The 14,407-nt window shown below is 40.9% G+C and overlaps 1 protein-coding gene across 1 annotated transcript in view; it reads right to left on the bottom strand.

Annotated features, from left to right (window-relative positions):
• The window catches only part of LOC306853408 (relaxin receptor 1-like), a gene marked incomplete at both ends in the record, with an annotated part of 69,116 nt that overhangs the window by 9,487 nt on the left and 45,222 nt on the right, over positions 1-14,407 (bottom strand). The window contains 8 exons of the mRNA XM_079390782.1: positions 74-145; positions 453-524; positions 4,231-4,302; positions 4,543-4,611; positions 4,795-4,866; positions 5,247-5,318; positions 5,474-5,545; positions 11,108-11,179. Of these exons, the coding sequence (XP_079246908.1) occupies positions 74-145; positions 453-524; positions 4,231-4,302; positions 4,543-4,611; positions 4,795-4,866; positions 5,247-5,318; positions 5,474-5,545; positions 11,108-11,179 (573 nt within the window). The remainder of the gene's footprint in view (positions 1-73; positions 146-452; positions 525-4,230; positions 4,303-4,542; positions 4,612-4,794; positions 4,867-5,246; positions 5,319-5,473; positions 5,546-11,107; positions 11,180-14,407) is intronic.

Genomic DNA, 14,407 nt, shown 5'->3' with positions numbered 1-14,407 from the left:
ACACGCCCCTGCAATACAGCCAATAGAAGCAGTTTGAGGTTGTTTGTAATGTGCATCTAAATGGAAGACTCACAGCTGAAGCAGGTCTCCGAGATTGACGAAAAGATTAGGAGGGATCGCTTCGATTCTGTTACTGGACAAATCCCTGTGGATAGAAAATATTCATGCCTTTTGCCTTTCAAATAGGCATCTCTTGACAGAAGTGATGAGCAAGGCAGTCTGATGCCAAACTCTTTGATGACTGATGTCCTATAACTGGTCGAGCTGAGTGGGAGTAAGACCAAACCAGACTTTGAAATTGATAAGGAATTTTTATTTTTATTTACTTATTTATTATTTGCTTAGCTTCTCAAAAATAGAACAGAAATGGGTCACAACTAAACTCCAGAGAACACTTTGTGGTGATTATTTTGGGAAACATTTATAATGGAATGGAATGCCTGAGAACTTACAGCTCGCCCAATTTACGAAGCAGAGAGAAAGCCTTCTCGTGGATGTAACTAATGCGGTTACGCTGGAGGACCCTGCAAAAAAAAATAAACATTTTCAGAACAGTAACATTTACTTTTACATTTACAAGTGAAGAGAAATTATATTTAAGTGAGTACAAGTAGAAAAACACAACTTCAAATTGTATTTTAGTAGAAATAGCCTAGAGAAAATAAAAACAAGAGAGGAGAATCTTGCACATGCAGACACAAACATCATTGCTTCTAGCACGTCAAGCACATGCATCTGAGCTTCTGGTTACCATGTTGTTGTTTTTTATGTGTGCAAGATGGAAGACAATAAAATGTAAAAATGTAATGAGAACTTTTCATGGAGTAACGAGTATGTTTTTTTTTTTCTTCAGAAATGTAATCAAGTAAAAATAGTCAGTTTAAATTGCACTTCAGTAAAGTACCTCAAAATAATACTTAAGCACAGTATTCAGGTAAAATTACTCAAGTATTTTACATTTCTGTAATTACGTAGTTGTACACAACAGTGTCAGAGGGGATGAGTACAAAAACAAAAAACAATTTAGAAGGTAAATGGAATCTGACCTCTAATCACTCTTGCATATAATCAGTGAAATTATAATAATTAGAATAATATAGCATTATATTAATAATTGAAGTCCAAACACATTCCTATTCTGCTTAATATGTAAATGTTTCCATGTTCCTTGAATTAAGCTTCAATTAAGACTTTTACTCAGATATCTTCAGAACATTGATTAAAAATGAAAAGCGAGAGCTGGGGAGAGGAAAATGCTTTCCCTAAAAATATGTTTGACCTAATTTTTGGTGTTTTTGGCAAGAAGGACCTCAACTATGCATATTAAGAGTGGGGTACAACTTGGCTAAAAGTCTCCTTTAAATAGGAGTATGTGAAAATTTAATTACATTATGATTTATTTTATATTATGATACATTATATGCTATTAAAAAAAATCTGTTCATCTGGCATATGTCTAACTATCAGTGTGGGAAGTAAAGAAAAGAGAAACCAAGAAAAAATGTTGAGCATTGGATTCAATCCATCCCAGGTCTCAGAAAACATTTTTACAGTTAGCATTTAACATTTACATATATTCAATCCATAATTCATCTCCAGATAATTTATAGCCCTAATATATATAGATGGATTGTGGATTAAAATATATGTAAATGTCTGTGAATATTAGATTTGGTTGGGTCTACGCCATTACTTTCCCCCACTGATGATCATAAATATGGCAGATGAGTAAAAACAAGTTATGTGACTTCAAGAGATGAATACTGATTACTGATTAAGCAAAATAAATGGTTTGTTTGTTTTTAAAAAGCATATAAATATAAAGGCAGCTAGAGGAGTAAAGGGCTCCCTGTGTACTTATTTCAGAACTTATTCAAAATAAGCATTTTGAGTACCAATGTCACGTGTTGGTTTCTGGATGATGACGTTATCTGCTGCGATTTTCCCACATCCAGTTTTTCCCTGATCGAGCTGGTTAATCATGTCCTCTATGTAAATGGAGTAAATCTCGAAGTAGAAGAGATTAATAGCGATCAGCATCCAACCCCACCTGAAAACCACCAGACCTCACCAGCTCACCCCTCGCCAGGATTCTCCGCATACCCAACCAAATGTTCCGACCACCCAACTCTTCCCAGCACTGCTTCTGTCCTCAGCCCAGAGCCGCCCGTGGCCAACGCAAGACAGCCGCCGTCAGCGGCCAACGCAAGTCTGCCGTCCGCAGGGAAGGTCATGCCGCCGTCTGCGGCTCTCCCTCACCAGCTGCCGTTCGCGGCCCACGTAAGCCCTCCGGCAGAGAGTATGGCAAGCCCTCCAGATGAGACTCTCTCCAAACCAGTGCCTGCTCCTCGCAAGTGCCCTCCAGTGCCAGCTCCTCGAATGAGCCCTCCTTCGTCTCCACTGGTCCCGTTCAGCCCTCCTTTGTCTCCGCTGTTCCCGTCCAGCCCTCCTTCATCTCCGCTGGTCCCGTCCAGCTCTCCGTCGACACCGCTGGTTCCGTCCAGCTCCGCGCTGCCCGAGCACCCCCAAGAGCCCGCGCTTCCAAAATGCCCCCAAAAGCCCACGCTTCCAGAGTGCCCCCAAGGCCACGGAGTCTCCTCATCCGCCATGGCCTCCCGAGTCTCCTGATCCACATTTACATTTTACATTTAGTCATTTGGCAGACGCTTTTATCCAATGCGACTTACAATTGGGGAATACAAAAAGCGATTAATCTTGAAGAGGCAATCAGACAGAGGAAGTGCTCGTAACACCAATTCTCAGTCATAGTTCAAATAAGTACAAGCTAGTAAGGGAGGGAGAGAAAGATAGAGGGAAAGAGTTTTTTTTTTTTTTGAGTTTAGGATGAAGTCAAGTACTGCTGAAAGAGATTAGTTTTCAGTGGTTGCTTGAAGATTGCCAGGGATCCGACGTTCCGGATAGGGGTGGGAGGATTATTCCACCAGCCAGGAATGGTGAACGAGAATGTTCTGGAGAGTGACTTTGAGTCTCTCTGTGATGGTACCACAAGGCGTCGCACACTAGCAGATCTCAGACTTCTGGAGGGGATGTAGGTTCGTAATAGTGAGTGGAAGTGGAATCCTCTGCACTTCTATAACTGTCTGGTTCAGCTCAGCTACCAAATCTAACCTCAGAAGACTACAGAGGGTAGTCCGACTGCTGAGCTAATCATTGGTACAACCCTCCCCACTCTCCAAGAACTGTACTTATCCAGAGTGAGTAAAAGGGCTGGTAAAATCACTCTGGACCCCTCACACCCAGCACACTCCCTCTTTGATCTGTTACCGTCTGGTCGACGCTACAGAACTCTGTGCACCAGAACGACCAGACACAGGAACAGTTTCTTCCCTCAGGCAATCCATCTCATGAACACTCAACAATAAACGTGGAACACACAACTATAATATACTATCCATTCACCACACTCACTAATTTTATCTTTATTTTCTCATTTCTAATTTGCACATACTTGACCTGTACATACATAGTTGTCTATATTATATATTGTGTTTTTGCTGTTTTGTACATTGCCTTTTGGTTAATTGTTGTTATTCTTTTATTATCTGTGTCCTGTCCTGTTGCTGTCTTTCTGTTGCACTGTGGAGCTTCTGTCACTACAACAAATTCCTTGTATGTGTAAACAATAAAGCTCATTCTGATTCTGATTCTGATATCACTGTTACGGAGCGAGACGCACCTTCCGGGAGGGGGACAATATCTGTCACGTGTTGGTTCCTGTTTGCCCATATTTGGTTTTGTTCCGGTTCTTGTCATTAGTTAATCTTCGTTCATTTAGATCACCTGTCTTATATATATTATCTCGTTTGCTCCTTTGTTCCATTTGCTTTATTAGTCCTCAGTTCTGCCCTTGTCTTTGTCTGAGTTTAATGTTAATAAATGGATTTACGTGCATTGATGCTACTTTGTTCGCCTGACCGTTTGTTCTTTTATTCTATAACCACAATCCGTAACAACCAATTGTTAGTTTTGTTTTGTTTTTAGATATTGGACATTTTAAATGCTGCTGATTCTATTTTATTTAGTGTTTTGGAAGAAAGTAAAATGGAAAGGACCTTTTACCCCAATGCAAATTGATGACCTGTTGCACCCTATTTTTAATACTGGAATACATTCGCAATGTCCATTAGGGTCATCTGAATCTTGCATGCACAACGGGAAGACGAGTAAGAGAGTTTTGAGCAGCTCTTACGAAAGGGTGGGAATACTCACAGGACTGTTAACATGTTACAGGACCTGAAGGTCACATTTCCCACAGTCTCCATCTTATTTCCCTCAACGTCTCTGCAAACAGAAATAGAAAATTTGGGTGCCTTGAAAATGTAGTTGGAAAAGAAAAAGACAAATCACTTCTACTTACTGATTAACAGCTTACTAGAGGACCGAATCATTTTACATTTAAAGCAAAATGCAAATATAGATTTATTTAGATGTTTTTTTTTTTTGATTAGCCATGGAAATAAAGTAATAACTACGAAAAATAAATAAGTGTTTTTATCATGACAATGTTGTATTCAAACTTACAACCAATTTAATCGTGGCATCTCCAGGCAAATGTCATCAAGCTTTGTGAGAGCATTGTTCAACAACACTCTGAAACACACACAAGCAAAAGCTTTATAAGACAACGTAAAAGTGCAGCATATTTTTGAAAAACTAAATAAATAAAAATACAAAAATGTTTAGAGAACAGCTCCTATGCATTTGATAAAATATAAGATTTACATTTGAAAGACGGAAGATAAGTCACCAAAATAGCAACAGGCTGAAACTCACAGAAGCACAAGGGAGTGCAAACCAGAGAAGGTCAAAGAGGAGATGTGATGAATATTGTTGTTCTCCAGAATCCTTCAGGACAAAAAAGGAGAAGCTCATTAAAAACACAGAAGCTTCACAAACTGAAGTGCTTTGTCACTAATATATGCATAAGGGTTTTGAACCATAATTCAATGTCATTCAATTAGATGTGTGATGGAAGTTCAATCACTTGAGTTTCTTTATAGCAGATCTTCAGTGACTGTTAATGACTGCTGCTAAAGAAATCACTCCTGATATCACAAAGAAATATCATCAGTTTTGTGCAGTCTATATGGTCAGTACTCAGCATTAGAGAAGTTGTACTGACACGTGCCACTGCAGTTATCTGCAAGAAAGCACTGAATGAGAAAATCCATTTTCATTTAGCTGACATTTATAAAGCAAATGGGAAAGTGACAAGAAACACTTACAGCCATTCTAGTTTGTGCAAATCATGGAACACATCAGGAAGTAGCGTGGTGATTCGATTATAACTAAGATACCTGAGAAAATAAGACATTACAGCTGTCTGAGAATAGCCAAAAGCATTTTAAAAGCATTTTGCCCATAGAAAAAAGCAAATAAGCAAACATCTATCATTCACTGCAAACCCATTCGTCACTCTCAGAAGGGACAATAGAAATGTCTGCTGACTCACAGTCTCGTCAGATTGTAAAGGCCTCTGAAAGCATGTGGGTGCACTGCTTTAATTCGGTTGTGCTGGAGATACCTGAAATAAGTTACAGGAAGCATTAAAAAGTGGTAAAAGACAGAGAAATAAGACAAAATGTTACTGTCTAATTATGTTCCCAAGGAACGGAAGTGCCTTAAACACAGCGCTGCTCTTGCTTTTTATACAAGCCTATATTCAGAAATGGGCCTTTAGAAATTAAAAAGTTAGGTTATTTATTTATTAAAAAAATTAAAAAATGCAGTAAAAACCATAATATTGTGAACTTGTCAATCCTCTGTAGTGTGTCATGTGTTCCTGCCTCTTGTGTCCATATTTGGTTTGTTTCCTGTCCTCGTCTAGTGTGATCATTAGTTAATCCATGTCCAGCTGTGTCTGTCTCGTTATCTATGATTTACCTGTGTATTTATAGTCCTGTCTGTTCAGTTTGATTTTGTCTGGTCTACTCATTACCCCCGGTGGTTCCTGTCTGTAAGCCTTGTCTTGCTCTGCCTTGATGTGTTCAGTAAAGACTATTATTTGAGTTTACGTCCTCGTCTGCGTGTTCCTGTGTCCTCCTCGTGTGTGCACCGTGACAGAACTATTATTTTAATCATAATAAATTACATTTCAATTTTAATCATTACATTTTAATAAATGTATTTTATACTATTACACTCTTCTATTACAGTCTTCAGTGTCACATGATCTTTCAGAAATCATTCTAATATGATTCTTTGACAAATAGAAACTTTAAAGAACAATTTATTTGGAGAAAAAATCATTTGTGACATTATAAAAATATAATCGTGTAGATTAGTAGTGTATAATCCCATATACGCATATTGAAAAAGGGAATAGTTGTCACGTCACAAAGGGACCCAAAGGCAAAGGCAAGTCAAAACAGAGAATTTATTGTCCAAAAATGAACTCAGGCAGTCTGTTGTTTGCAAGCCGGATCTGGCAGTCGCGGAACAGGAAAATAACTCAGAAAACAAACTGGAACATAGAAGCAGACTTGACTTGAATGATAAGGCAAATGGTCCCGGCCAGAAAGACGAGCGGCGACTACCACAGGAGACTGTATAGTCCGAAGGGCAGCGCCCGGAGGCAAACGATCCACTGGCCGCAAGCAACTGGGAGACTGGGCAGAGATAAGGTCAGACACTCGGCAGGACTCGACATAACTAGACAGGACAGGACTGTTCTTGATAAAACACAGAGTAACGGTAGATGATAGAAAGAGAGCGGGCAGAATAGCTGCGAAGCACAATAATCTGACAAAGAACTCTTGAAACACACAGAGAGAAATAGAGGAACAAATCAGCATCAAAAGGAAACAGGTGCCGTCCAAATCAGTGCGAGCGCTGATTGTAAACGCGAACAGCTGAGTCTAGGAGGCAGAGCAAGAAATAGAAAGGTAAAGAAAACTGGAATCAAACCCGGCTCATGACAGTACCCCTCCCCGAGGAGCACCCCCTGGTGCTCCCGAGGGAGAAGACTGGCGAGAGCGAAGGAAGTCCTCGATGAGCGAGCAGTCCAGAATGTCCCGAGCCAGGACCCAGCTTCTCACCTCTGGCGATTGGTGGCCCAACAGACGCGTTCTCTAGTCTTACACAATGTCTTCCGTACCCTCTTCCAGGTAAGCTGGCAGCGCTTAATAAGGGCTTGGACAGAGGGGACAGACATCTCCGATTCCTGCGCTGAGAAAAAGCGGCGGCTGGTAACCTAGACAACAGTGAAATGGAGATATCCCGGTGGATGATGACGGCAGCGAGTCTCCCGCACTGGACCACGTGAAACGGGACTTGGTCGACGTGAGGGCTGTAAGAGGGGCGGTCACCTGACTAAATTAGCAAACCTCAAAACTCTTTGGAGAGCTGTACGAGAGTCAGGGACAGGCCAGTCCATAACAGCGCGCACCTTAGCTGGATCCATACTGATGCCATCGGCGGACACGATTGAACCCAAAAACGAAACCGAACTGTCATGAAAAATGCACTTCTCAGCCTTCACAAAAAGCCGATTCTCTAACAGACGTTCTAGCACACAACACACGTGCTTGGACATGTTCCTGGAGGGTAGGCGAAAAAATGAGAATGTCGTCCAGGTACACCAAAATTTTAATATTAAGCATGTCCCTCAGGACATCGTTCACCAATGCTTGAAAAACAGCTGGGGCGTTGATGAGCCCGAACGGAAGTACCCGGTATTCAAAGTGGCCTAAGGGAGTGTTGAAAGCTGTCTTCCACTCGTCTCCCTCTTCGATGCGTACTAAGTGGTACGCATTGCGTCGGTCCAATTTTGTGAAAATCTTTGCTCCCTGCAGGATCACGAAGGCTGATGACATGAGTGGCAGCGGGTACCGGTTCTTAATAGTCATCTCGTTAAGCCCACGATAATCAATGCAGGGACGCAAAGAGCCATCCTTCTTCACGAAAAAGAACCCCGCCCCGACGGGAGAGGTGGAAGGGACAATGGTACCGGTGGCAAGCTAGTCGGCTAGGTATCTCTTCAGCGCCTCGCGTTCGGGAGCGGAAAAGGAATAAAGTATACCACGAGGAGGGCTGCTACCCGGGACCAGGTCAATGCTGCAGTCATACGGTCGATGGGGAGGGAGAGAAGCGGCCCATGAATGACTGAACACCTGGTACTCCCCCAGAACACCTGATAAATCACCGGGCTCCTCCTGAAAGATAGGGACAGAAGACACAACAGGCATTGCCGAGACAAGACACTTGACATTACAAGACAATCCCCAAGACAAAATGGTCCCATCTACCCAGTTAAACCGAGGGTTATGTTGAGTTAACCAGGGGTGCCCCAAAACGATGGACGAGATGGGGTGAACGAAAAATTAAAAAATGAATTGTCTCTTGGTGATTGCCGGAAATGGTGAGGCTCACCGGAGCGGTGGCATGAAGAATCCTGGAAAGGATGCGACCATCCAGGGCATAGATAGTAGGTGGGTCGTTTAACTCCTGAACAGGAATGCCGTGATCAAGTGACCACTTCTCATCCATAAAGTTCCCTTCTGCCCCGAGTCAACCAGAGCTGCGCAGGAAAAGGTAGAGCCACCACAGCGCAGGAGGGCAGCGAGGGAGGTACGAGCCTTGTGAGATGGGGAAAAGGTTGTCACGCTCGCCAGTAGGCCAGGACCCCATCTCTTTGCCCTCTCTTTTACTGGACACTTTGCGGCGAAATGCCCCTGTGCGCCACAATACATGCAGAGTCCCCCCGCGATGCGGTGTTGATGCTCATCAGCGGCGATGTGAAGACCCCCCAGCTGCATGGGTTCTGGACCTGGTGAGACCACCGCGGGAGAAGAGACAATGGGTTGTGCCACCCGTAGCTCGGACATGGAGTTGTGTGTGCGGCGGTGCAACTCAAAGAGCTTGTCGAGGTGAATGGCCAGCTCGACCAGTTGGTCCAGACGGGTAGGCGGATCACGTAAGAGAATCTCTTCCTTGATCTCCCCTGAGAGACCCTCAAAAAATCGCGAGGTGAGAGCTTGCTCGTTCCACTCGCAGGTGGCTGCTAAGGTGCGGAAGTCTAGTGCATAATCGGCTGCTGACCGCCTTCCCTGACGAAGTGTCACAAGCTGTCGAGAAGCCTCGTGTCCATAGACAGAGCGGTCAAAAATATTAATCATCTCCTCCTTTAAAGCAGAAAACCGTTCACAGCAGCTGGCCTCAGACTCCCACACAGCCGCTCCCCAGTCGCGTGCCCGCCCAGTCAGGAGAGGAAAGCACAAAAGCTACCTTGGAGCGGTCCTCGGCATAGGTCGTAGGTTGGAGGGAAAAAAAAAATCACCTCACACTGTGTCAAAAAGGCTCTGTATTCAGTAGGCTGTCCAGAATAGCAGGGAGGATTGTTGATACGTGGTTCAAGGAGATTACGAGGCTGCGGCAAAGAAGATTGGGCGGGACGCAGATTCTGTAACTGACCGGTTAGCTCCGTAACCTGGGCGGACAGGATCTCCACAGCGTGCTTGACAGCAACGAGCTCCACCTCATGTTGGCCCAGCATCACGCCCTGCAGTCTCACTGCAAAACAAATGGGAGTCTCCTTCGCCAGGTCCATGTTCTGGTCAGATTATTCTGTCACGTCACAAAGGGACCCAGAGACAAAGGCAAGTCAAAACAGAGAATTTATGGTCCAAAAACGAACTCAGGCTGTCTGTTGTTTGCTAGCCGGATCAGGCAGTTGCAGAACAGGAAAATAACTCAGGAAACAAACTGGAACATAGAAGCAGACTTGACTTGAATGAGAGGGCGAACGGTCCTGGCCAGAAAGGCGAGCGGCGACTTCCACAGGAGACTGTATAGCCCGGAGGCAAACAATCCACTGGCAGCAAGCAACTGGGAGACTGGGCAGAGATCAGGTCAGACACTCGGCAGGACTCCACTTGACTAGACAGGACAGGACTGTTCTTGACAAAACACAGAGTAACGGTAGACGATAGAAAGAGAGCGTGCAGAATAGCTGCGAACCACAATAATCTGACAAAAAAGTTTAGAAACACACAGAGAGAAATAGAGGAACAAATCAGCATCAAAACGAAACAGGTGCCGTCCCAATCACTGCGAGTGCTGATTGTGAACGCGAACAGCTGAGTCTAGGAGGCAGAGCAAGAAATAGAAAGGAAAAGAAAACTGGAATCAAACCCGGCTCATGACAATAGTGTCATATTTTGTGACTATTGGGACCAGACTCTCATAATAAACTTGATGTGCTCAAGTTTTTGACTAAGCAAATACCTTAGCAACTGTATAAAATGCACTAAAAAGTACTTAGAACAATTAGAGCAACAATATAGCAACACCCCATTATCACAACACTGAAATTTGCATCAAAAAAGAAAGAAAGCAAGAGAAAGAGAGAAAAAAATAAAAAGTTAATTTAACTAATTTAACATTAATTTAACATTTACTCTTCTATTGACTAATCATTCTCACTTCTTCTAAACCTCACTTCACTGCCAATTCATATTGATATCCAACAGCTCTGTCATTAAACCTAAAAAATCCAAAGCTTACACAAGTTTGAGCTCCACAAAAGATGCACTGTGGTCTCTATTCCTATTTCTTTTTCTTTTTCTTTTTCTTTTTTTTTGTCTTTGCTCAGATTAAGTTTGTTTGAGCAATGAAGCCTCCATTTGTCAAGAGATCAAGAATGGTGTTTGAGCGAGGACAAAAATACAGGGTTGATTCTGTTTGAGTCAGCTGGCACTCCTGAATGAGAAACCAGATTCTCACAACAAATGAGCATGTCAGATTAAGACATGCAAACACACTCGAAAAATTCTACAGCTGGAGAAAGAAAAACACTGAGCCATTTTGTCAGGTTAAAAAAAGAGAACGCTCTCAAGTTCTTCAGTTCTTGAGTGTGTTTGGCTCAGCTCCTGTAGAGAGCACTGAATGTTTTATTCCACAGGGATTGTTTAATCTCACTCTACATCTCTATTTCACTCACTTCTCACTACGATGGCACAGTGAGGACAAGCAAACAATGTTTTGTGAACATCTGCGAAAATGCCAAGATGGCATTCATAGCATTACACCATCCATACAGTCCAATGTCAATGAGGAGATATACTTAGTGAAGCAGAGAGGCTCTTACAGCTTTTGAAGGCTCTGATACTTCAAGAACATGTCAGCATTTAGCTTTCTAAGACGGTTCCTCTGTAGGGACCTGCAACATGAACAAAAGAGACATTACCAAAGTGTTTTTTAAAAGTACACATCAAAACAGAATGCAAAAGTGATAGCACACTTCACGGTGGCCATATGTTTCCTAATCATTTTCTCCATAAACCTGTCAAAACAGTCTTTAGTAGGTTTTTTTTTTTTTTAAATTAGATAGAGTAGAGTGACATAAATATGACATGAACATGGAGACAATGATACAGTTATTTAGGTCAGATTTAGACTGATATGTCCATCTGCTAGAGGCCTAATCTAGTTAAAGGTATTCATAGATTTAGGAATGATATGCTAACATATGCATATATTTGTATTTAAGCTGTATGTATATGTTTTATGGTTGTGCCAAATATGTTGAGCATTAAAAAATAAGATGTGTTGTGATGTGAACATTTGACTTTATCAAAAAACAGTGGAAAATCAAATAGAGCCGCAATACAGGAAATTGGGACTTAATTAAGAAGCAGCTTCAGCTGATACATAAATATGCATTTCAAATCCACATATTAAACTGCTAGAAAGGTTTGTATCAGCCAGTTATTATATGAACAACAGAGATTTTCATGAGGCATTGAATAAAAATTAGAACGAAGCTTCACAGTTAAGTTGTGCGTAGAATAATGTTGGAACAATTACCTTTTAATGCAATTATCTTTTTAATGGTCTCTTGTTTTCTAAAGCACATGTACAAATCTTTGGTGACACAAATGTTTATTCACTCATAAAATTTTGATACAAAATCTAAAAGGTACATCTTTGTGCCTTATTTACCCCTAAATGGGACATATGAGTACCTTAAAGCACCTTATTAATACTTTAAAAGTACATATTAGTACCCAAACTGTAAATATTAGTGCCTTTCAAAAGGGTATCACCACAATAGACAAGTTTCCATCCAGTTTTTGTGCTGTTTTGTTATCGACAAAGAGAATATGCAGAAAAAAAAAGAGTGAAATTTGCTGTTTCCAGCCTGTTTCCATCCAACTGGCCTTTTACCAATAAAATGGCGTGTGTGATGATGTCATCCCTAAAAAAAAAAGAATTGTCGCATAAGTTTTGGTGCATTGCAAAAAGTTTTGCCCTTAAGCTGTTTCCATACATAATTTCAGCTATTGAGCAAATTATATAGACTAGTAGCCTGTTCTTTATCCATTTGAAACAAAACACTTTAATATGTAGCCTATTATTAAATTGTATAGGCCTACATACAATTATTTATTTTTTATTAACAAGTGTCATGAGTTTTTTTTGGATACTTGATCATCAAGCAATATTCATAAACAGGTGTAGTTGTATTATTATAATTTTTCTGATTAACTTTTAATAGACCGTATTGGAAATAGAAATGTTTATTTTGGTTATTTTATTTCTCCCAACCAACAACTGATAGTCATTAAGCTATCTTATTAATTGTTAAACGAAAAGATTATGTTAAATTACAGTTAAATTCAATTTAAACTGATACGTGGCTGTGCCCATTAAAAATACCTAAATTTGTTTTCCAGGGATTCATTTTATGCACGCAAAAAGCAGCATAAATAACAGAACACGAGGATTCACATGGTCAAGTCATGCGAACAGAGAGAAGCAAAATAAAGCTATTTATAAAAGAAATAAATAGGCCTATTTGCGAAATATATTTTTCTATATAATTAATAAAATAATTATTAATACTGTGCAACAAGTAGCAGCCTATATACAGAATTTCAGTTTATTTTTGTGATGCGCTCCTGAGAAACGGCATCCTGTTTGTTTCCTTTATTTTACAAAAGTAGTTTATTTTACAGTTTTGTTTTAAAAGAATGTTCACAAATAAAATAAATATTTAGAATAGCTTCGAATAATGTCTTATTATATGATCACAATTTAAGGAGTATTGTAAGTTGTAATAGTTTTTGCCAACGCCTCATGCACACAGTTAAACATTAGGCTACTAACTCGACAACACAGCCTGTTCATTGTCATAATAAAATACAGCCAAACATATTGAAAAACCATGCTATGTTAGTTCCCCTCAATCCACAACAAATCATTTAAATTAACGGTAGAACAAAACTCAGAACAAAACAAGAATGAAAATATAAGAAGCTGGCATAACAAGCCAAAACAAATTAATTTAAAATTTTGTACTTTGCGTATATCCATGTAAAACAAATGTGCTTGGCATAAAATCGAGGGGATATGACGGCCATACTGAACAGCAACGGATTGTACTACATGCTATTTAAACTGAGCAGTGCGCTGTAAAAAATATTGTTGCAATTAGCACAACAATATTTGTGTTAAAACAACTTTCTCGGATTTAACTTGAAATAGCTTAGCCTATGCTATTCAAGTTGTCACTTAGCTTACTTCACATTTTAAGTTGACTAAATGTAACATGATTTAAGGCAGAACAAGCACTTTAAGTTGAAACCACTCTTTTTTACAGTTTGCAGAATGCATTTTGACCCTTTCATCTTCATAACAAAATTAATAAATTTTAACTTGCAACGTACTAAAGCAATATCAAATTAATATATGTATGTTTGAGAGGTAACTCGTCTTTTTCTTACCATATATAACATAATTTTAGATACAATTTAATAATATGAATATGATTTTATGCGCTTTTGAACTACAGAGAAACAGTGATTTAACATGAGCAACACCACGAACACGGACGCTAGGATAATTCTGTCATGTGGCACCACATTTATTTGCGTTAAAGCCACTTTTGTCAGTCCTCTGTCATGTGTGTCATGTGTTCCCGCCTCTTGTGTCCATATTTGGTTTGTTTCCTGTCCTTGTTTAATGTGATTATTAGTTTATTCTGTTCAGCTGTGTTTTAGTCATTAACCTGTGTATTTAAGTTCCTGCCTGTTCAGTTTCGTGTCATCTGGTCTACTCCTTACTCCCTGGTGTTCTTGCCTTGCCTTGCCTTGCCTTGCCTTGCCTTGCCTTGCCTTGCCCTGCCCTGCCCTGCCCTGCCCTGCCCTGCCCTGCCCTGCCCTGCCCTGCCCTGCCCTGCCCTGCCCTGCCCTGCCCTGCCCTGCCCTGCCCTGCCCTGCCCTGCCCTGCCCTGCCCTGCCTTGCCTTGCCTTGCCTTGTTTTGATTTATTAAAGACTGTTATTTTGAGTTTACATCCTCGTCTCGTGTTCCTTGTTCATCCTTGCCGTGTGCACCGTGACACCTTTTCTCAATAAAAAGTTTTTCCAAACAAATTTTTGCGACATT

Source organism: Barbus barbus (genome assembly GCF_936440315.1).
Source record: "Barbus barbus genome assembly, chromosome: 33".
NCBI lineage: Eukaryota > Metazoa > Chordata > Actinopteri > Cypriniformes > Cyprinidae > Barbus > Barbus barbus.
The sequence above is the reverse complement of the archived record's forward strand: the minus strand, read 5'-3'. Positions and strand labels throughout refer to the sequence as shown.